At 44.8% G+C, this 21,686-nt stretch overlaps 1 protein-coding gene across 4 annotated transcripts in view; it reads left to right on the top strand.

The window, feature by feature from the left end:
- ANKRD6 (ankyrin repeat domain 6) overlaps positions 1-21,686 on the top strand; it is a 203,472-nt gene that overhangs the window by 107,159 nt on the left and 74,627 nt on the right. For all 4 annotated transcript variants that reach the window (XM_036871716.1, XM_036871717.1, XM_036871719.1 and 1 more), the window contains exon 2: positions 20,833-21,096. In XM_036871716.1, the coding sequence (XP_036727611.1) occupies positions 20,977-21,096 (120 nt within the window). In that variant the 5' untranslated portion in view covers positions 20,833-20,976. The remainder of the gene's footprint in view (positions 1-20,832; positions 21,097-21,686) is intronic.

The raw sequence follows: 21,686 nt of genomic DNA, 5'->3' as shown, positions 1-21,686 counted from the left end.
TGGAGTTTCTAGTATCAGACAGACATTATGGTAAGAAATACTTCATTGGCAGCGCGAATGAGTAAAATGGGACCCCTGTGATGAAAACCTGCTCCAGCAGAGGTAAAAACAACCATTTCTGGAGGATCAGGTAGCAGACATTGATAGGCAGAATCAATCAGTATGTGGCTGGGGGAGTTTGAGTGGTTTCTCAAGTCATGGACATGAGAGAAGGCCTCTGTCTTCTGAGGAATATTGTGGAGGAAATACGCTGAAAAACAAATTATAGTGGCAAGTCACAGTTGGTGTTTACTTCTGAGTAGATGACACTCCTGTTAATCCCAGACTTCCCTTTGCCTTATTTGGGATTGTGTTTGCGGGGTTACATTCGGACACACTTAATTCCTGGCCAGCAGAGCAACTTCATGTTTTGTCTTTCTTGTGTGCAGAATCGGAAATTGACAGCCCGACGTGGCTTCCTCTCAGTTCTGCGGTGTTTCCTGTAGGGAGACTGCCGAGTGTTCAGCCTGAGTCGGCTGCCAGCTGGAGAGACCCCAGTGAGGTGATTGTCCGTCAGAGGAGCCATTGATCCTCCTGGCATCATACCATCTCCTTCCTGGAGGAATGCGTGAAGGATGTTTTATAGGAATACGTTGTCAGTAAAACACTCTCCACCCCTGGAACCTGACTGTCCCTCAGACAGCAGTGAGGGACCCCTTGGTTACAACAGCATTTACAAGTGTTGAAGTGACATAATGGAGTCCTGGCTTTTGGCCAGGAAGGTGTGGGGATGTGTGAGTGACTTTAAAAAGGAAGCACAGCCTGTGATTGTAAGTGACCCAGACAGGTCACTGATAAAGAGTTATTGAGCATCCATTACGTATAAGGCGTTTGTACTCGTTTCCTGTGGCCACTGTAACAAATCACCACAAACTAAGTGGTTTAAAACAACAGAAATTTATTCTCCCATGTTCTGGAGGTCTGAAGTCTGAAATCAAGGTGTCAGCTGGGCTGTACTCCCTCTGGAGGCTGTAGAAAACAATCCTTTCTTGCCTCTTCCATCCTCTGGTGGCTCCAGGTGTTCCTTGGCACGTGGCCACATCCCTCCTGTCTCTGCCTCTGGGGTCACGTGGCCTCCTCTTCTTCCGTCTTAAAACTCTCTCTGCTTCTTTTATAAAGATGCATGTGGTAAAGCAATTATACTCCAATAAAGATGTTAAAAAAATTTAAAAATAAAAAAAAAATAAAAGAGCATCCCTGAAAGAAAAAAAGAAAAAAAAATAAAAGAGCATCCCTGAAAGAAAAAAAGAAAAAAAAATAAAAGAACATCCCTGAAAAAAAAAAAAAAAGATGCATGGGATTGCATTTAGGACCCACCCAGATAATCCAGGATAAGGTTCTCCTCTCAGGATCCTTAACATAATTACATCTTTCGTCATATAAATTAATACTCACAGGTTCTGGGGATTCAGACGTGGACATATCCTTTTGGGGGCCACCATTCAGCTCACTACAGCATTCATTGATGTATTTGGACGCATGGAAAAATAAGAGTAGGTACTTGCTCTGTAGGAGTCTATAATCCACTGGATAGTCATAGGTGTATTTATTTATTCAGCAAGCATTTATTGTTCATATGTCATATGCCAGGCTATGTTCTTGCATCGGATTTACACAGCTGGAATGAGACACAACCCCTTACTGGGGAGCTGAGTCTGAGAAGAAAGACATTGAAAATGAGGAAGGATAACCCTAAAGAACCTCAGTCTCGTAGTCTAGTGTTTGTTTGGAGATAGTCAAAGCACAATCCAAAGACCAGAAGTAATTTTTAAAGGAATAGTAATCATTTACTTATCAAAAAATTTAAAAGAAACCCGACTCATAAACTCCCAGAAACAATTTTCATATCCCCTTTTCTCTCTCTAATTCTCTCACATTCCATAGGGTTCAGAAGCCCATTGTTTACCATCACCCCCCGGAAACACTTGTTCCATTTTCCATCCTGCACGGAGCTTCTTTCTGTCCCTCCCAGCTCTTTGTTACATAGATTAGCTTAGCTTCCCTTGACAAGTCAGCCTTCTTTCCCATCTTTCTTGCCCGTCCTCTAATTCTGCATCCTAAAATACAGAAACTTCTCTGGCTAGGGCAGTCCCCTTACAAGAGGAGGTGAATGGAGAAGGCTTTTAATCAGAAGGTAGGAAGAGAGGCCAAGAACACTGACATTGCACACGTGCAGTCTGGTTTGGTAAATACTAGGAAGGATTTCAAAGAATACAGTTTGTTACGGCTTCATTCAGTCTTTGCAGCAACCCAGTGGGTAAAAACTGTTGTTCTTCCTGTTTTATACACAAGGACAGGAGCTTAGATTCATTAAGTACATTGCCCAAAATAAGTGGCTGAGCTGGGATTTCATTTCAGGGTACCTGGGATTTTGGCCTTGGGTACCTGGAGGGTGGAACAGCATTGGAGAAGGACACCTTGAATCAGGTTGGAAGGAATAGAAGGCGTTTGGAAAAGATCTAAAGATCATTCTAAGCAAAAATGACAGGATGGTGCTTCCAAGGTGTCCTCAGCACCCTTGTGGCCAAGCGAGGGTGCAGGATGGGTGGGCAGATGGGGTATCAGAAGAAGAGGTGGTGGGGATGAGCTGAGACCAGACCACGCGTGGGTTTGTGTATTGCTGGACTTTGTGCTGGGGGAATGTGAGTCACTGAGGGTTATAGGCAGAGGAAAAACACTATCACATTTGTGCTGTGCAAAGAGCATTCTGATATCAGTGATCACATACACTGAGGTAGGGGAGGGAACTGAGGCATGGAGACCAACATGGCAGAACGGCTTCTACATGCAAACTTCACTCCTATGAATAGAGCCTCCAAGCCCCCTGGATGGTCCATTCACATGAAACGCTCTTTGTTAAGAAGCACAGAGGAAAAGAGGTCCACAGACAAAGGCAAAATAATCGGTACCAAAGGCCGAGGTGCCGCCCCCCAGCAAACCACCACCTGGCAGATAGGCACGGTGTTGGTGGCCCCTCCTGCATTGTAGCTCGGCTGTCTGTGCTCCAGCTTTGCCATCTTGAAACAAGCTGGAGGAGAAGGCTGTTTCTCATGACTCCCTTTCTTCTAACACTGACATATCAGAAGGGGGAACTTACCTGTTACTGGCTCAGTGGTCTCTAAGAAGAGAGAGAATTTAACCACTGTTGGCTCAACGGCTGTCTTTCCTGAGAGTCAAGTTTAAGAAATCCCAGCAGCTCTCTGTCTGGCCAGGTTGTGGTGACCTCTACAAAGTTGTCTTTTATTGAAGATACATTTCAGACCAATGTACACTCACCATCTGAATCCTGAACATTAGTCTGGCCTTGGCTTCTACCGTTTCCTAGGCAAAAACTCATCTGCAGAGGCAGATTCTATGATGCAAGCTGAAACCTACGTCACCTCTCTCATCCCAACTCTAAGTTTAGAAGAATTTCAGGAAACATATTCAGTGTCCAGTTGGAGACCACTGCAACAGTTCAGGTAAGGAATGCTGACAGCCTGAACGAAGGCAGTGGCAGTGCAGCTAGAGAAGAGAGAACAGATCAAGGAACGTTTAAGCGGTAACCATACAACGTGCTTAATATTTACTGAGCACTTTCTACCTGCTAGGCTTGTATAGCCTGTGTATTATCTCATTCAATCTTTGCAACAATCCAGTGAGGTAGGAGTTGTTATTCTCTCTGTTTTACACATGAGGAAGCAGGCTTAGAGTCATTAGGAAATTTGCCCATGTTAAGTGGCAGAGCTGGGATTTGAGCCCGGGCAATCTGACTTCAGAGCTTGCATTTTATTTTATTTATTATTCTTTTAAAGATTTTTAAATTATTTTTATTTATTTTATTTTTAGTTTTGGCTGCCTCGGGTCTTAGTTGCGGCACATGGGGGATCTTCTTTGAGGCATGTGGGCTCTTCGTTGTGGTGCGCAGGCTTCTCTCTAGTTGCGGCATGTGGGTTTTCTCTTTCTAGTTGTGGCGCACAGGATCCAGAGTGCGTGGGCTCTGTAGTTTGCGGCATGTGGGCTCTAGTTGAGGCGTGTGAGCTCAGTAGTTGTGGCCGGCGGGCTTAGTTGCCCTGCGGCATGTGGGATCTTAGTTCTCTGACCAGGGATCGAACCCGCATTCCCTGCATTATAAGGCGGATTCTTTACCACTGGACCACCAGGGAAGTCCCCTCAGAGATTGCATTTTAAATCTCTATGTTTTACTGTCTCAAATCAGGAGGATTTGGTAAATTATTGAATGTGGAGGCGGGGAAAGGAGAATAAGAGGAAGGAGAGGAGTGTTCCAGATGAGGAAAAGAGGCAGACAGATGAAAGATGGAAACACAGGGAAAGGAACGGGTTTAGAAAGAAGGTTGGTGACTTGGCTGTGAACATGTTGATAGGCGACATCCGAGTAAGATGTCTGTTAAATGGTTGGGTGTTTAAAAAATGGAGCTTTAGAGAGAGTGATTGAGGCTAAAGAAGATTTGGAGCAATTCGTATCTAGGCAGCAGAGGAGTGTGTGGGCAGCAGGTATGGAGGATATGTATGTACTGAGATCTTCTAGGGAAGAAAATGAGCAGAGACGACAACATGGGATAGAATCTCAGGGACCTGCAACATTTAAGGGACCAGTGAAAGAAGAGCCCTTGGATGACAGAAAGAGATAGTCCAAGGGATGGTAGGAGCATGAAGAGAGAGTGGGGGCTTCCCTGGTGGCGCAGTGGTTGAGAATCTGCCTGCCAATGCAGGGGACACGGGTCCGAGCCCTGGTCTGGGAAGATCCCACATGCCGCAGAGCAACTAGGCCCGTGAGCCACAACTACTGAGCCTGCGCGTCTGGAGCCTGTGCTCCGCAACAAGAGAGGCCGCGATAGTGAGAGGCCCGCGCACTGCGATGAAGAGTGGCCCCGCTTGCCACAACTAGAGAAAGCCCTCGCACAGAAACGAAGACCCAACACAGCCAAAACTAACTAAATAAATAAATTAATTAAAAAAAAAAAAAGAGAGAGAGTGGGTCACGGAAACCAGAGGAGGAGGAAGTGTGATGAGGGAGGGATGGTAGCAGTGCCTAATGCAACAGAGAAATCATGTATGTTAAGAACTGAAGGTCACCATTGTGTTTGGCAACTAGGTCAATGTAAAACCAGCTGGTTACAATGCAAAATGTTATAGCCACTTTGGAAGGCAGTAAAGCAGTTTCTTACAAAGCTACACATTGCCCTACAATACGATTCAGCAATTGTATTCCTTGGTATTTACCCAAATGAGATAAAACTTATGTACACACAAAAACCTGCACATGGGTGTGTTTTTTTTAAGGTATTTTTTACTTTTTTAAAAAAAAATTATTTATTTTTGGCTGCATTGGGTCTTTGTTGCTGTGCCCGGGCTTTCTCTAGTTGCGGCGAGTGGGGGCTACTCTTCGTTGCGTTGCACGGGCTTCTCATTGCGGTGGCTTCTCTTGTTGCGGAGCTCGGGCTTTAGGCCTGCGGGTTTCAGTAGTTGTGGCTCGCGGGCTCTAGAGCGCACGCTCAGTCGTTGTGGCTCACGGGCTTAGTTGCTCCGCAGCATGTGGGATCTTCCTGGACCAGGGCTCAAAGCCGTGTCCCCTGCATTAGCAGGCGGATTCTTAACCACTACACCACCAGGGAAGCCCTGTACGTGGGGTTTTTTTAACTGAAATCTAGTTGACATACAATATTGTGTTACTTTTGTGAACTGCACAGTGATTCAACGTTTACATACATTATGAAATGATCACCACAATAAGTCTAGAAACCATCTGTCCCCATACAAAGTTATTACAGTATTATCGATGATATTCTTCATGCTGTATATTACATCCCTGTGGCTTATTTACAGATGGATGTTTATAGCAGCTTTATTCATAATTGCCCAAACTTGCAAGCAACCAACATGTCTTTTATTTATTTATTTGAAATTTTGCATTTTATTTTATTTATTTTTTTATACAGCAGGTACTTATGAGTTATCCATTTTATGCATATTAGTGTATATATGTCTATCCCAATCTCCCAATTCATCACACCACCAGCACCCCCGCCACTTTCCCCCCTTGGTACCATACATTTGTTCTCTACATCTGTGTCTCAGTATCTGCCCTGCACACCGGTTCATCTGTACCATTTTTCTAGGTTCCACATATATGCGTTAATATACAATATTTGTTTTTCTCTTTCTGACAGTCTCTAGATCCATCCACGTCTCTACAAATGACCCAATTTCGTTCCTTTTTATGGCTGAGTAATATTCCATTCTACATATGTACCACATCTTCTTTATCCATTCGTCTGTCGATGGACATTTAGGTTGCTTCCATGACCTGGCTATTGTAAATAGTGCTGCAGTGAACATTGGGGTGCATGTGTCATTTTGAATTATGGTTTTCTGTGGGTATATGCCCAGTAGTGGGATTGCTGGGTCATATGGTAGTTCTATTTTCAGTTTTTTAAGTAACCTCCATATTGTTCTCCATAGTGGCTGTATCAATTTACACTCTCACCAACAGTGCAAGAGGGTTCCCTTTCCTCCACACCCTCTCCAGCATTTGTTGTTTGTAGATTTTCTGATGATGCCCATTCTAACTGGTGTGAGGTGATACCTCATTGTAGTTTTGATTGGCATTTCTCTAATAATTAGTGATGTTGAGCAGCTTTTCATGTGCTTCTTGGCCATTTGTATGTCTTCATTGGAGAAATGTCTACTTAGGTCTTCTGCCCACTTTTGGGTTGGGTTGTTTGTTTTTTTAATATTGAGCTTCATGAGGTGTTTATATATTTTGGAGATTAATCCTTTGTCCATTGATTCATTTGCAAATATTTTCTCCCATTCTGAGGGTTGTCTTTTTGTCTTGTTTGTAGTTTCCTTTGCTTTGCAAAAGCTTTTAAGATTCATTAGGTCCCATTTGTTTATTTTTGTTTTTATTTCCATTACTCTAGGAGGTGGATCAAAAACGATCTTGCTGTGATTTATGTCAAAGAGTGTTCTTCCTATGTTTTCCTCTAAGAGTTTAATAGTGTCCGGTCTTACATTTAGGTCTCTAATCCATTTTGAGTTTATTTTTGTGTATGGTGTTAGGGAGTGTTCTAATTTCATTCTTTTACATGTAGCTGTCCAGTTTTCCCAGCACCACGTATTTAAGAGGCTGTCTTTTCTCCATTGTATATCCTTGCCTCCTTTGTCATAGATTAGTTGACCATAGGTGCGTGGGTTTATCTCTGGGCTTTCTGTCCTGTTCCATTGATCTATATTTCTATTTTTGTGCCAGTACCATATTGTATTGATTACCGTAGCTTTGTAGTATAGTTTGAAGTCAGGGAGTCTGATTCCTCCAGCTCCATTTTTTTCCCTCGAGAACACTTTGGCTAATCGGGGTGTTTTGTGTCTCCATACAAATTTTAAGATTTTTTGTTCTAGTTCTGTAAAAAATGCCATTGGTAATTTGATAGGGATTGCATTGAATCTGTAGATTGCTTTGGGTAATATAGTCATTTTCACAATATTGATTCTTCCAATCCAAGAACGTGGTATATCTCTCCATCTGTTGGTATCATCTTTAATTTCTTTCATCAGTGTCTTATAGTTTTCTGCATACAGGTCTTCTGTCTCCCTAGATAGGTTTATTCCTAGGTATTTTATTCTTTTTGTTGCAGTGGTAAATGGGAGTGTTTCCTTAATTTCTCTTTCAGATTTTTCATCATTAGTGTATAGGAATGCAAGAGATTTCTGTGCATGAATTTTGTATCCTGCAACTTTACCAAATTCATTGATTAGCTCTAGTAGTTTTCTGGTGGCATCTTTAGGATTCTTTATGTATAGTATCATGTCATCTGCAAACAGTGACAGTTTTACTTCTTCTTTTCCAATTTGTATTCCTTTTATTTCTTTTTCTTCTCTGATTGCCATGGCTAGGACTTCCAAAACTATGTTGAATAATAGTGGTGAGAGTGGACATCCTTGTCTTGTTTCTGGTCTTAGAGGAAATGCTTTCAGTTTTTCACCATTGAGAATGATGTTTGCTGTGGGTTTGTCATATATGGCCTTTGTTACGTTGAGGTAGGTTCCCTCTATGCCCACTTTCTGGAGAGTTTTTATCATAAATAGGTGTTGAATTTTGTCAAAAGCTTTTTCTGCATCTATTGAGATGATCATATGGTTTTTCTTCTTCAGTTTGTTAATATGGTGTATCACATTGATTGATTTGCATATATTGGAGAATACTTGCAACCCTGGGATAAATCCCACTTGATCATGGTGTATGATCCTTTTAATGTGTTGTTGGATTTTGTTTGCTAGTATTTTGTTGAGGATTTTTGCATCTATATTCGTGAGTGATATTGGTCTGTAAGTTTCTTTTTTTGTAGTGTCTTTGCTGGTTTTGGTATCAGGGTGATGGTGGCCTCATAGAATGCGTATGGGAGTGTTCCTTCCTCTGCAATTTTTTGGAAGAGTTTGAGAAGGATGGGTGTTAGCTCTTCTCTAAATGTTTGATAGAATTTGCCTGTGAAGCCGTCTGGTCCTGGACTTTTGTTTGTTGGAAGATTTTTAATCACCGTTTCAATTTCATTACTTGTGATTGGTCTGTTCATATTTTCTGTTTCTTCCTGGTTCAGTCTTGGAAGGTTATAGCTTTCTAAGAATTTGTCCATTTCTTCCAGGTTGTCCATTTTATTGGCATAGAGTTGCTTGTAGTAGTCTCTTAGGATGCTTTGTATTTCTGCGGTGTCTGTTGTAACTTCTTTTCATTTCTAATTTTATTGATTTGAGTCCTCTCCCTCTTTTCCTTGATAAAGCTGGCTAATGGTTTATCAATTTTGTTCATCTTCTCAAAGAACCAGCTTTTAGATTTATTGATCTTTGCTATTGTCTTCTTTGTTTCTATTTCATTTATTTCTGCTCTAATCTTTATGATTGCTTTCCTTCTGCTAACTTTGGGTTTTGTTTGTTGTTCTTTCTCTAGTTCCTTTAGGTGTAAGGTTAGATTGTTTATTTGCGATTTTTCTTGTTTTTTGAGGTAGGCTTGTATTGCTATAAACTTCCCTCTTAGAACTGCTTTTGCTGCATCCCATAAGTTTTGGATCATCATGTTTTCATTGTCATTTGTCTCTAGGTATTTTTTGATTTGCTCTTTGTTTTCTTCAGTGATCTCTTGGTTATTTAGTAACATATTGTTTAGCCTCCATGTGTTTGTGTTTTTTACGTTTTTTTCCCTGTAATTCATTTCTAATCTCATAGCGTTGTGGTCAGAAAAGATGCTTGATATGATTTCAATTTTCATAAATTTACTGAGGCTTGATTTGTGACCCAAGATGCGATCTATCCTGGAGAATGTTCCGTGCGCACTTGAGAAGAAAGTGTAATCTGCTGTCTTTGGATGGAATGTCCTATAAATATCAATTAAACCTATCTGGTCTATTGTGTCATTTAAAGCTTGTGTTTTCTTATTAATTTTCTGTTTGGATGATCTGTCCATTGGTGTAAGTGAAGTGAAGTCCCCCACTATTATTGTGTTACCGTCGATTTCCTCTTTTATAGCTGTTGGCAGTTGCCTTATGTATTGAGGTGCTCCTATGTTGGGTGCGTATATATTTATAATTGTTATATCTTCTTCTTGGATTGATCCCTTGATCATTATGTAGTGTCCTTCCTTGTCTCTTGTAACATTCTTTATTTTAAAGTCTATTTTATCTGATATGAGTATTGCTACTCCAGCTTTCTTTTGATTTCCATTTGCATGGAATATCTTTTTTATCCCCTCACTTTCAGTCTGTATGTGTCCCTAGGTCTGAAGTGGGTCTCTTGTAGACAGCATATATATGGGTCTTGTTTTTGTATCCACTCAGCAAGCCTGTGTCTTTTGGTTGGAGCATTTAATCCATTCACGTTTAAGGTAATTATCGATACGTATGTTCCTATTACCATTTTCTTCATTGTTTTGGGTTTGTTTTCTTAGGTCCTTTTCTTCTCTTGTGTTTCCCACTTAGAGAAGTTCCTTTAGCATTTGTTGTAGAGCTGGTTTGGTGGTGCTGAATTCTCTTAGCTTTTGCTTGTGTGTAATGCTTTTGATTTCTCCATCAAATCTGAATGAGATCCTTGCTGGGTAGAGTAATCTTGGTTGTAGGTTCTTCCCTTTCATCACTTTAAATATGTCATGCCACTCCCTTCAGGCTTGTAGAGTTTCTGCTGAGAAATCAGCTGTTAACCTTATGGGAGTTCCCTTGTATGTTATTTGTCGTTTTTCCCTTGCTGCTTTCAATAAATTTTTTTGTCTTTAATTTCTGCCAGTTTCATTACTATGTGTCTTGGCATGTTTTTCCTTGGGTTTATCCTGTATGGGACTCTCTGTGCTTCCTGGACTTGGGTGGCTATTTCCTTTCCCATGTTAGGGAAGTTTTTGACTATAATCTCTTCAAATATTTTCTCGGGTCCTTTATCTCTCTCTTCTCCTTCTGGAACCCCTATAATGCGAATGTTGTTGCGTTTAATGTTTTTCCAGAGGTCTCTTAGTCTGTCTTCATTTCTTTTCATTTTTTTTTTCTTTATTCTGTTCTGTAGCAGTGAATTCCACCATTCTGTCTTCCAGGTTACTTATCCGTTCTTCTGCCTCAGTTATTCTGCTGTTGATTCCTATCTAGTGTATTTTTCATTTCAGTTATTGTATTGGTCATCTGTTTGTTTGTTCTTAAATTCTTCTAGGTCTGTTAAACATTTCTTGCATCTTCTCGATCTTTGCCTCCATTCTTTTTCCGAGGTCCTGGATCATCTTCACTATCATTATTCTGAATTCTTTTTCAGGAAGGTTGCCTATCTCCACTTCATTTAGGTGTTTTTCTGTGGTTTTATCTTGTTCCTTCATCTGGTACATAGCCCTCTGCCTTTTCATCTTGTCTATCTTTCTGTCAATGTGGTTTTCGTTCCACAGGCTGCAGAATTGTATTTTTTCTTGCTTCTGCTGTCTGCCCTCTGGTGGATGAGGCTATCTAAGCGGCTTGTGCAAGTTTCCTGATGGGAGGGACTGGTGGTGGGTAGAGCTGGGTGTTGCTCTTGTGGGCAGAGCTCAGTAAAACTTTAATCCGCTTGTCTGCTGATGGGTGGGGCTGGGTTCCCTCCCTGTTGGTTGTTTGGCCTGAGGCGACCCAACACTGGAGCCTACCCAGGCTCTTTGGTGGGGCTAATGGCGGACTCTGGGAGGGCTCACGCCAGGGAGTACTTCCCAGAACTTCTGCTGCCAGTGTCCTTGTCCTCACAGTGAGCCACAGCCACCCCCCGCCTCTGCAGGAGACCCTCCAACACTGGCAGGTAGGTCTGGTTCAGTCTCCTATGGGGTCACTCTCCTTCCCCCTGGGTCCTGATGTGCACACTACTTTGTGTGTGCCCTCCAAGAGTGGAGTCTCTGTTGCCCCCAGTCCTGTCAAAGTCCTGCAATCAAATCCTGCTAGCCTTCAAAGTCTGATTTTCTAGGAATTCCTCCTCCCGTTGCTGGACCCCCAGGTTGGGAAACCTGACGTGGGGCTCAGAACCTTCACTCCAGTGGGTGGACTTCTGTGGTATAAGTGTTCTCCAGTTTGTGAGTCACCCACCCAGCAGTTATGGGATTTGATATTATTGTGATTGCGCCCCTCCTACCATCTCATTGTGGCTTCTCCTTTGTCTGTGGATGTGGAGTATCTTTTTTGGTGAGTTCCAGTGTCTTCCTGTCAATGACTGTTAAGCAGTTAGTTGTGATTCTGGTGCTCTCGCAAGAGGAAGTGAGAGAACGTCCTTCTACTCTGCCATCTTGAACCAATCTCCAACATGTCTTTTAATAGGTGAATAGATAAACTCTGGTACGTCCATACAATGGAATGTTATTTAGCACTAAAAAAAAAAATGAGCTATCAAGCCATGAGAAGACATGGAGGAATCTTAAATGCATTTTACTAAGTGAAAAAAGCCAGCCTGGAAAAGCAACATATTGTATGACTCCAACTATATAACATTCTGGAAAAGGCAAAACTTTAGAGACAGTAAAACGATCAGTGGTTGTCAGGGGTTGCGGGGGAGGGAGGGATGAATGGGTGGAGCATTAGGCCAGTGAAGCTATTGCGTATGATACTATAGTGATAGATACATGCCATTATACATTTGTGCAGAGCCAAGGAACTGTACAACAGAGAGTGAACCGTATGCAAACCATGGGCTCTAGTTAATGGTAATGTATCTATATTGACTCATCAGTTACAGCAAATGTATCACACTAAAACAAGATGTTAATAATAGGGAACACTTGTTGGGTGTGAGGGCGGGAGTATGGGTGAAGAGGTATAAGGAACCTCTTTATACTTTCTGCTCAATTTTTCTGTAAACCTAAAACTGCTCTAAAAAATAAAGTCTAGGGCTTCCTTGGTGGCACAGTGGTTAAGAATCTGCCTACCAATGCAGGGGACACGGGTTCAAGCCCAGGTCCGGGAAGATCCCACATGCCGCGGAGCAGCTAAGCCCATGCGCCAGAACTACTGATCCTGCCCTCTAGAGCCCGCAAGCCACAACTACTGAAGCCCGCACATGTACAGCCTGTGCTCCGCAAGAAGGCACCACAGTGAGAAGCCCGCACACTGCCACAAAGAGTAGCCCCTGCTTGCTGCAACTAGAGAAAGCCCGCGCACAGCAACGAAGACCCAACGCAGCCAAAAATAAATTTTAAAAAATTAAAAAAATAAATAAATTTATTTTAAAAAGTCTATTAATTAAAATAAAAAGAAAGAAGGGTAGAAGAAAGGAAGGAATAAAAGAAGAAGTAAAGGAAGGAAGGAAGAGAAAGCTGTGTACATACAATCTTGAAAGTGTAGCATGAACCCATAATTATGACTAATCCAATTCTGTGTGTTTGAGTTCCAAGTAGTACACAAATCTGACTAGTCTCTCTTCTTACCAACATTTAGGATTCTCCATCACAAGTGCAAGATACAGTCCAATGTCTTTGGCATGATGTGAAAATTTTTCCACAGCCTGACTTTGCAACATCATCTCTGGTCTTTGCCCACGTATTATAAGCTCCAGCTGCAAAAGTCTCTTTGCTCCTCTTTCCTACCCTTCCAGACTACTTTGCCTTTGCTCTTGCTGTTTCCTCTGCCTATGTCCTCCCCCACTTCTCTATCTAGCAAAATCCTCCAGTCCTCCAAGACCCAGCTCAAATGTGACCTTCTCTGTAAGAACATTCCTGACCTGCTTTCACCCCAGCACACCAAGCAAGAAAGCTCTCTCACCCAATTTCCATAGTTCTTTGTGCCCATCTCTTCAATAAATGCTTAATACACCACAGAATCAACAACCACAGCATCAGCAACGGTTTAGTAGGAAAATTAGGGGCAGAAAGAAGCCAGATCAAAGCAGATTGAAGGAGTGGGTGGGAGATGAGATATGGATACATGGCAGGTGGGCTACTCTCTGGGGATTGGTTTTATTGTCATTTGGTATTGCTTGTTTAGGTTTATATTTAGCATTTGTGGTTTTACCCAACAGAAGTTAAGGATAGTGAAAGGAAAATTCCAGGGGCGACTGTGGTGCTGTCCAGTGCTTGGGTGCTGGTGGACTTGAGATCAGTAATTCTTCTGATCCCAGGAGCTGGGATCGTCCTCAATTTTGGGGAGGAAGTGAAAGGGAAGAATGAAAAAATCCCCCATTTGTTATCTCTTGAAGGTTCTGCAGCCATAGCCTGCTTTAACTTTGAGGAAAGGAAAATGCCTAGTTGACTGGGTTCGTATCTTCTCTACTTCTTATGGGATCTACAGACTCCTGAAGACCAGTTAATGATTAGAAAAAGCAATTGATTATTAGATTTTCTAGCAGCCACTGAACAGACATTAAAGGCTAAGTATGTTCCGGGAACTATGCCAGGCACTGGAGATACAAGATAAACAAAATAGGGTTCCTGCCCTCAAGGAGTTCAGTCTAACCAGGAAGACCAACCTTGAGCTCATGCCAGCAAATTACACTGTGAGGGAAGCTCGGGTCTTAGTCACCAGGGCTGCCATAACAAGATACCGTAGACTGGATGGTTTCAATGGCAGGAATTTATTTTCTCACAGTTCTGAAGGCTGGAAGCCCCGGATCAAGGTCCAGCAGAGTTTGGTTTCTGAAAAGGATTCTCTTCTTGGCTTGCAGATGGCCACTTTCTCGCTATGTCCTCACATGGCCTTTCCTGTGAACGTGGCTCAGAGGTGAGGGTGCAGGTGTGAAAAGAGGGGGCTGGGGAAGAGAGTGAGCAGGGGTGCTCTTTGATGTCTCTCCTTATAAGGATACTAACCCTATCAGATCAGGGCCCCACCCTTAGAACCTCGTTTTACCTTAATTACCTCCTAAAGGCCCTGTTTCCAAATACAGTCACACTAAGGGTTAGGGCTTCAATACATGAATTTTGGGGGACACAATTCAGCCTCATCTTGTCTAGGGAGAGATGGGGCAGCAGAGGGCTCAGCAGTGGATGACTCTTGGTCTGGATTTCGGGTCATTTGCTATGTGATGTAAGTGCCTGGCCCCCAACTTGGAGGCTCTGGTGATCTAGCAGTGCCAGACAACCGAAAAGTAATTATTGCCCCATGTAAAAAGGGAAGGTTTCTACATCACAAGCCTCCTGTCAGTCATATCTGTATTCAGTGATGTGTCCCTATACCTCCGATATATTATTTTTACATTTGTTAGCAGCTTTTCCTGATGGTAGGGTATGTCATAGGTTTACTGAATAGTATCCAGATGTCACTCAACTTTCACTGCAACAGCCTCTCCATGCCTCCTGCAGAGGTGATTGTTTCAAAGATCCTCTAAGTGTCAGACTCAGAAGAGAATAGTTACTGTACCTGAGACATCCTCAGGAAATAAGCATACATGTTCCTTTGCCATGGTGGGCTTGCTCAAGCGGTGCCTCTCTGCCCCTGACTTTTGCAGATAGCACTTGTGAACACCAGACTCTGCGAGCAACCAGTGTTGTTCTATCCTCATGGATAGTATTGTGTTGAGGGTCCCTATCTGGGGAGTCCATTTTCTCAGAAGAAGGAAATGTCTCAGAAGCTCTGAGAAAATTAACCACTCCTTGCTTTATACTTCTGTTGCATTTGGTGTACAGTTCTCATCTGACATCTGGCCTCTTGGGCCCTGGTCAAGGCTGATCAGGGCCAGATGATGAGTTTCTTCAAAGTAGGGAGCGGGTCACATTCATGTATGTTCTAACCTCACTGGTCCTCCGGTGGTGGTTGCAGTATCCCAGCAGTGATCACTTCTGGATAAACTAGTATGAGGGTCGTGCATTAAAAATAGGATTATCATTCTACTGGCATTTTGTCTCCCCAGGGGAATTCATTCTCTCTGCAGCGCACCAGCCCCGGTCCCTGGCTATTCTCCTGCCCTTGGTGTAAGGCAAACACTGGCCAAAGCAGAATCCCAGCCCCTTGCCCATAGGAGCTGCTACCCTTAGGGTAATGGAAACAAGGTTTTGGGCAGGGATGGCGCTTGGAGGGTTCATGTTAACAGTGTTCTTTTCCCCTCTCCAGGACCAACAATTCTTGCTTTAGAAATGAGGGGGAAAATAGTAATATCGGTTCAAGTCAAAACCAAAACCGTCTTCCTTTCTATGATTACTCCAGTTGGGAGGTTGGTTTTCTGTTGCTTCAACAAGTGGTCTGGAGGACACACCTGCAATGTGGAGGGCCATTGACAGCACTTGAAAAAGCTCCCTGTTTCCTCCCTTCCCCCTTTCCTGCAGAGACTCTGTTCAGAGGAGGATTTTTGAGGAAAACTATGGGTTCACAAACACGGGGAATGGCTTCTCAACCAGGCCCTAGTCTCCTTGCTGCTGCGGTCACTGTGCTAGAACTCTCTGCCCAAGGGGGGCGGGGAGTGTCTGGGTCTCCGCTGTTTCCACAAAACGGGCGTTTCCATAACCGTTGTCACAAAGGCAGTTCATTACAGATTTTGACCCTTCCTGCATCCTCCGTCCCTTACAACACGTGCATTCGTCTCCCCGTGTTACTGCTGAAAGAATACAAACTTCGTTTCTCTGTCGTCTGAGCATCATTGCAAAGCACTCCGCCCATCTGTGAATCATTCCCTGACTCTGATCAGAGCAGTGTTACAGGTCCTCTGCTGGCAGGAGGGAGCAGTCCAACAAAGTCTGAAGACCCAAGACTTCTGTGCCAGGCAGACTAGGAAGCCACCAAACATTGCGAGCTGAGTGGATGTCTTACTGAGCTTTTAGATGTGATCTGGCCAGTACTGGCAGAGGAAGCTCAAGGGGAAAAGGCAGCAAGCACTGTAACGTAAATCACTGCAGACCCCTGGGCGTAACAGCCCTAGGAAGCTAATGATCTCTCCAGGAAGGAACTGACCGCGGTTTTCCAGCAACAGAACACGATGTAGAATGGGGAGGACAGACCCCCGGATGTGAGTACGATCTCTCAACACAGGGTTTGGACCAGCAGGAGCAAAGCGAGTTATCGTAACTGATGGTCCTCCCTAACCACTGGTTCCTGGGTGCCTGTGGACCGTCTCTGGGTGGGCTGTGCGTAATGCCTGGCTGGGACTTTTGTTTGCAGGTTTCTTCTAGAATATTTTGCCTGTTAGGAGACTGAATGCAGTGGCTTTGGGATACCGGTACCAGGGGACTTTGTTGTAAATCTTCAAGAAAACCTCATAGACCTTTCACTATAAAAAGAAAACCGATCGCATCACAGACCAAGCAGCTGTTTGGTCCTCTGGCATTTGTGATGAGAGACAAAAGCACTGGCGAATTGGAGAGCAATGAAAATGGGGCAGTGGGCTGGGAGGAAGGAGGGAAATCTTTCTTAGGAAGCTAAATCCCTTTCTAGATTCATGATGCTCATTGCGTATTTATGATCATGCGTTTATTTCATTTCTGCCTAAAGAACTGACAGCTTGTTTGCATTTTAAGGTTTTTCTCCTGTGAAAAATGCTGTGAAAGTGACAAAGAGGGATGTGATTGATAGACTTGGGGCAGAAATTCCTCACCGCCAGCAAGGGGAAGTGTCTTGAATGATAGGTGATCTATTTGGAAGCGGAAGCTCAGATTTAATGAGGGAACGGAGCTGCTTGCAGCCTGGGTACCCAACAGGTTGGCAGTGAAGTTTAACTCCTTGATTGCAGACTGGTGACCATCCCTCTCTATTCCTCTCCCCTCCCCACTCACTGTTGGGGGTCCAACATCCTCTTTATTCCTCTCCCTAGCCCACTTCCTTCCACCTGGTTTGATTTGTCAGTTCAGAGGTATCAGATGAGAAGCCATGTATCCCCTCACTGCAAAAGGATGGGGATCATTGTTCTAGGCGGGAGGTAAGGATACAAAGATTTAGGGCAGTGATCATGAGAGAGGTGGAAAGGAACGTGAGCTGGACCCTGCACCCCAACCCAAGGTGGAAGTCAGAAAGGAGGCAGAGGGACTTCCCTGGTGGTCCAGTGGTTAAGACTCCGTGCTTCCATTGCAGGCGGCATGGGTTTGATCTCAGTTTTGGTTTGATCCCGGGTTGGGGAACTAAGATCCCACATGCTGCAAGGCAGGGCCAAAAAAGAAAGAAAGGAGGCAGAAAAGAAGACTCAGCCACTTTGATCCCTCCCTCCGCCCCCCTCTGCCATGTGTAAATGAAAATGAAGGTGAATACTGGAGGTCCTACTAGTGAGGCTACTGGATTTAAATTGAGCATGAACTTGAGATACCCAAGCACACAGCGATGGTGCTAGCAGCAGACTAGGAACTGGAAACCTGGGATTCTGTTCCTGATTTTGCAGGCAGTTTTCTGGGCAACTCTGGTGGTGTTGAGGTGTCCAGAATCTCACGGGGGGCCTATCCTGCAGGCCGCTCTCTGCCTCGGGCGGGCTGTGCACTGGCTGTAGTGGAGGGGGTGGGATGGCTTGGGGGTGGGGAGCATTTTATTCTTAAGTAGCTGCCATTGAAATTTAAAAAAAAGAAAAACCAAAACGCTGACATTTCTGCTTGGCCAACATTTTCTCACAAATGTAGTGTTTCTGTCTCTTTAAAAAAAAAAAAGGAATAGTAATGTGTGCTGGGCCTGTAAAGGACTGTTTACCAAAGGTAATTATGGGCTTTCTCAGTAGCTGGCAACCATGGCAATCAGTGCACCTTGGCTTTTGTCTCAGTGTCCCCGAGGCTGAATTTACGGCATGGGATGGGAGGGAGGGAGGGGAGCGACTGTCAGTGTAGACAGGCCGGTGAACCCGTGCTTCCATTGCTGGGGAGGCCGGACAGCACTGCTGGTCTGGAGCTCATGACCTCGGCTGATGGGCTGCCCTGGGGTTGCAGCAAGCAGATCTCTATCCCCAGGAGTTAAGCTGTGGAGTGAAATCGTGAAATTTTAGCCATGATGATAATGTTTGTATGAACCGGGCCATTGTACTTGAGACACTTAAATGCCCGTTGCAGGAAAGGTCTGGGAAATAACAAATAACAACTGAGTGAGTGCAGAAGAATGTGGCTGAGGGAGGGAGAGCATTTAGGAAGCCAGGGCTAATTTTCTGCGTTTTACTGCCATTTGGGCCTGGAGTGATTTCACAGGATTGGGGCAGACAGATCAGAAACTCAGGGTAATTGGTTTAAGGTGCCGCAGATTACCTGAATAAAGAGAGACGGTGTATCCTGTGTTTACGAAAACAAACCACTCCCAAACAGTGGAGCATTCTGGGAAACATAAAGCTCAAACTTCAGTCTTTCAGTGCGACCCTGGGAATTTCCAAAGGCTCTTCCAGCTCCATTTCTCTCTGTTTTGAGTCTCAACTTTATTCTTTCATTGGCGCATTCGTTCAACAAAGATTTGGGGCGCATCCCAGCGATCTCTGACCGTGGCTGTGGGAGGGGTCCCCTGCTTGTACCTTCTCCAGGTTTGTTGCGCTTCTGATGAGGCTGGTGATCAGAGCAGGGTGGGTTTGTGAGGGTTCCTCATGTCTCTTTCCTTGCTATCTTTTCTTTTTGGCCGTGCTGTGTGGCTTGTGGGATCTTAGTTCCCCGACCAGGGATTGAACCTGTGCCCTCGACAGTGAAAGTGCGGAGTCCTAACCACTGGACCGCCAGGGAAGTCCCTTTCCTTGCTCTTCTTTATCCACATTTTGGGCAACAGATGGACGACAGTGAGAAAATCTGATCATTTGCAAGCTGAGCAGGGATAAGAATGACCTTTCAGAAGTTACACTACTCACATTTGGCCAATACTTTCACCTAATAAAATACCATCTTTAGTCTCTACCACAGTCCTGTTGTTCTGTCTGTTTTATACATGAACGTTTAACCCCAGCTGCCCGGACCTGCTGGTGACACGAGCCACCTGGATGTCACGGTGATGCAGAGTCAGAGCAGGTACCGACCAGCCCTTTCTCAGTCACATCACAGCCAGTGCCTTACTCTTTACAGATTGAAAGGAGCATAGGGTTTGCCTGGAAACCGCTGTAAAGGACGTCTGTATCTTCTGGTCCTTCATAATTAGAATGTGTGGTAGGGCCTGGGATTCCTTGTGGTACAGCATTTTCTTTCCATCTGCATATATTGATATTTTTAGTAAGTACTTTTTTTTTTTTAATTTATTTTTGGCTGTGTTGGGTCTTCGTTTCTGTGCAAGGGCTTTCTCCAGTTGCGGCAAGCGGGGGCAACTCTTCATCGCGGTGCGCGGGCCTCTCACTATAGCGGCCTCTCGTTGCGGAGCACAGGCTCCAGACGCACAGGCTCAGTAGTTGTGGCTCACGGGCCCAGTTGCTCCGCGGCATGTGGGATCTTCCCAGACCAGGGCTCGAACCCGTGTCCCCTGCATTGGAAGGCAGATTCTCAACCACTGCGCCACCAGGGAAGCCCGTAAGTACATTTTAAAACAAAAAGAGGCCCACATTGCCTTGCTGTCCTAATAGGAATAGGTCAGGTTCTTAAACTTTCTTTCTTTGGCCCCCAAAACCCTTCACCTTTGGCATAATACCAGTGGCTTTGGTTTGCTCTAATGGTGGTCCAGGGCTGCTGGGAAGAGTCAGTCTTTAAAATTCTATCCATTTGGCCATTTGGTGGAAAGAGGGCTTGAGTTTACTGCTAGCTATTACCCCCAGACCACTGCTCCGAACCAGGGCTTAGCATCCTGTCGCCGGTTTGAATTGCCCACTTACTTCCCTCTTGTTAAGCCCCTGCCTAGAGTAACTGTTTGTAGCATCAGTTTTGTTCCCAAGATGGGTTGTTCCAGCAGTTATTGGCTAGGAGATGGTCCGGGCCTGCTCCCAGCTCTCCATCTGTTGCAGAATTCTGGAACCTGCACCATTTACAATGGGAAAAGGATGAAGGAAGAGAAATGCTGGGAGAAAGCCCCATGGATGTGGTCCCCTCCTCAGGGTGTCTGTGGGGTGTGGTCCACAGGCACCTAACCGGCCAGGGGAGTAGGCATGTTAGCCATGGTGGGCCCACAAAACGCGGTCCAGAGGGCCCTCTGTGGTCCTACACAGTGTAGTTTCCTGCCGAGGGTGGGCCTGGAAACCAGGCTACATTCAGGGGGTTGTGTCAGGCCGCTGCTACCTGGGTGGGAGATGCAGAGCAGACCTCGCTGTGGTCTGGAGTCTGCGGGGGGGGGGATGGGAGTGGGGTGGTTCTTCCGTATACTCTCCGCCTTCCACGTGCAAGTTCAGGGTTTGCTCTGCATAGGGTGCTTCCCGCCTATCCTGTCTCCCCCAGCTCCCCTCCCCTGCAGTGAGCGATCAGCAGATGCCCTAAAACCAGGGAGGAGAGGTGTGGCCTGTCCTGGGTGCTGAGTGGTGCTGATGGCAGCTTTGTTCTGTAACCCCTAGGTCCCAAAGATGGCATAGTGATGAAGGCACCTTCCAATGATCGGAACGTCTTTACCCGAGGGTGCCTGCCTGGGCCCGTGGCATCGCGTTTAGCCAAAGGAACTTGTCTACCACTTCCTGGAAAACGTCTTTCTCTCCTAATTCATGAGCCAGCAGGATGCGGTCGCTGCGCTTTCAGAACGCCTGCTCATAGCTGCATACAAAGGCCAGGCGGAGAATGTGGTTCAGCTCATCAACAAGGGTGCCAAGGTAGCGGTTACCAAGGTAACAAGAGAATAAACACTTCAGCCATTCCCTGGGGAAAAGCCTACCTCTTAAGCATTGTCCGTAAAACTGTTGTGTTTGGTTCAGTTTTCAAAGAACTGGTTGGTTTTGTTTTGTGTTTTTTTTTTCCAGTGCTGGAGGTTTGGGGAGAAAGAAGAAGGATTAAAAATGCTTTCGTTGCTATCTTTCAAATGGAGTCACTCGTAATTAGCATTTGACCCTCTTTAAAATCGCAGTGTGGATTTTTCTCACCTACTTCTTTAGCCAGATGGACAAGAGATCTCTCTGGAGAAGTTGGGGCACAAAAACTTATTGGGTAGAGTGTGCGAGAATCACGTTAGGCTCCCTTGGGAGGCCTGTGGACGGGGCAGCCCAGCCGCCATGCAGACCTCACTGCTCCCATCTGGACAGCGATGGGCTTGGACCAGATGCCTCCCCATGACCGCTTTATGCTGATTTCACGTGGGTCAGTGAGAATGTGTGGCAAGCTTTGGAGGGCATTGCTGTCCCCTCCCCAACAGATGACACCATGGTAGACGAGAGAATGCACAGGCCCAAGGGCAGTTTTATAGCAAAACTGAGGTAAGGCA

This window comes from Balaenoptera musculus, chromosome 12 (genome assembly GCF_009873245.2).
Source record: "Balaenoptera musculus isolate JJ_BM4_2016_0621 chromosome 12, mBalMus1.pri.v3, whole genome shotgun sequence".
In the NCBI taxonomy this organism is placed as follows: Eukaryota; Metazoa; Chordata; class Mammalia; order Artiodactyla; family Balaenopteridae; genus Balaenoptera; species Balaenoptera musculus.
This window is presented reverse-complemented; position numbering and strand designations above follow the sequence as displayed.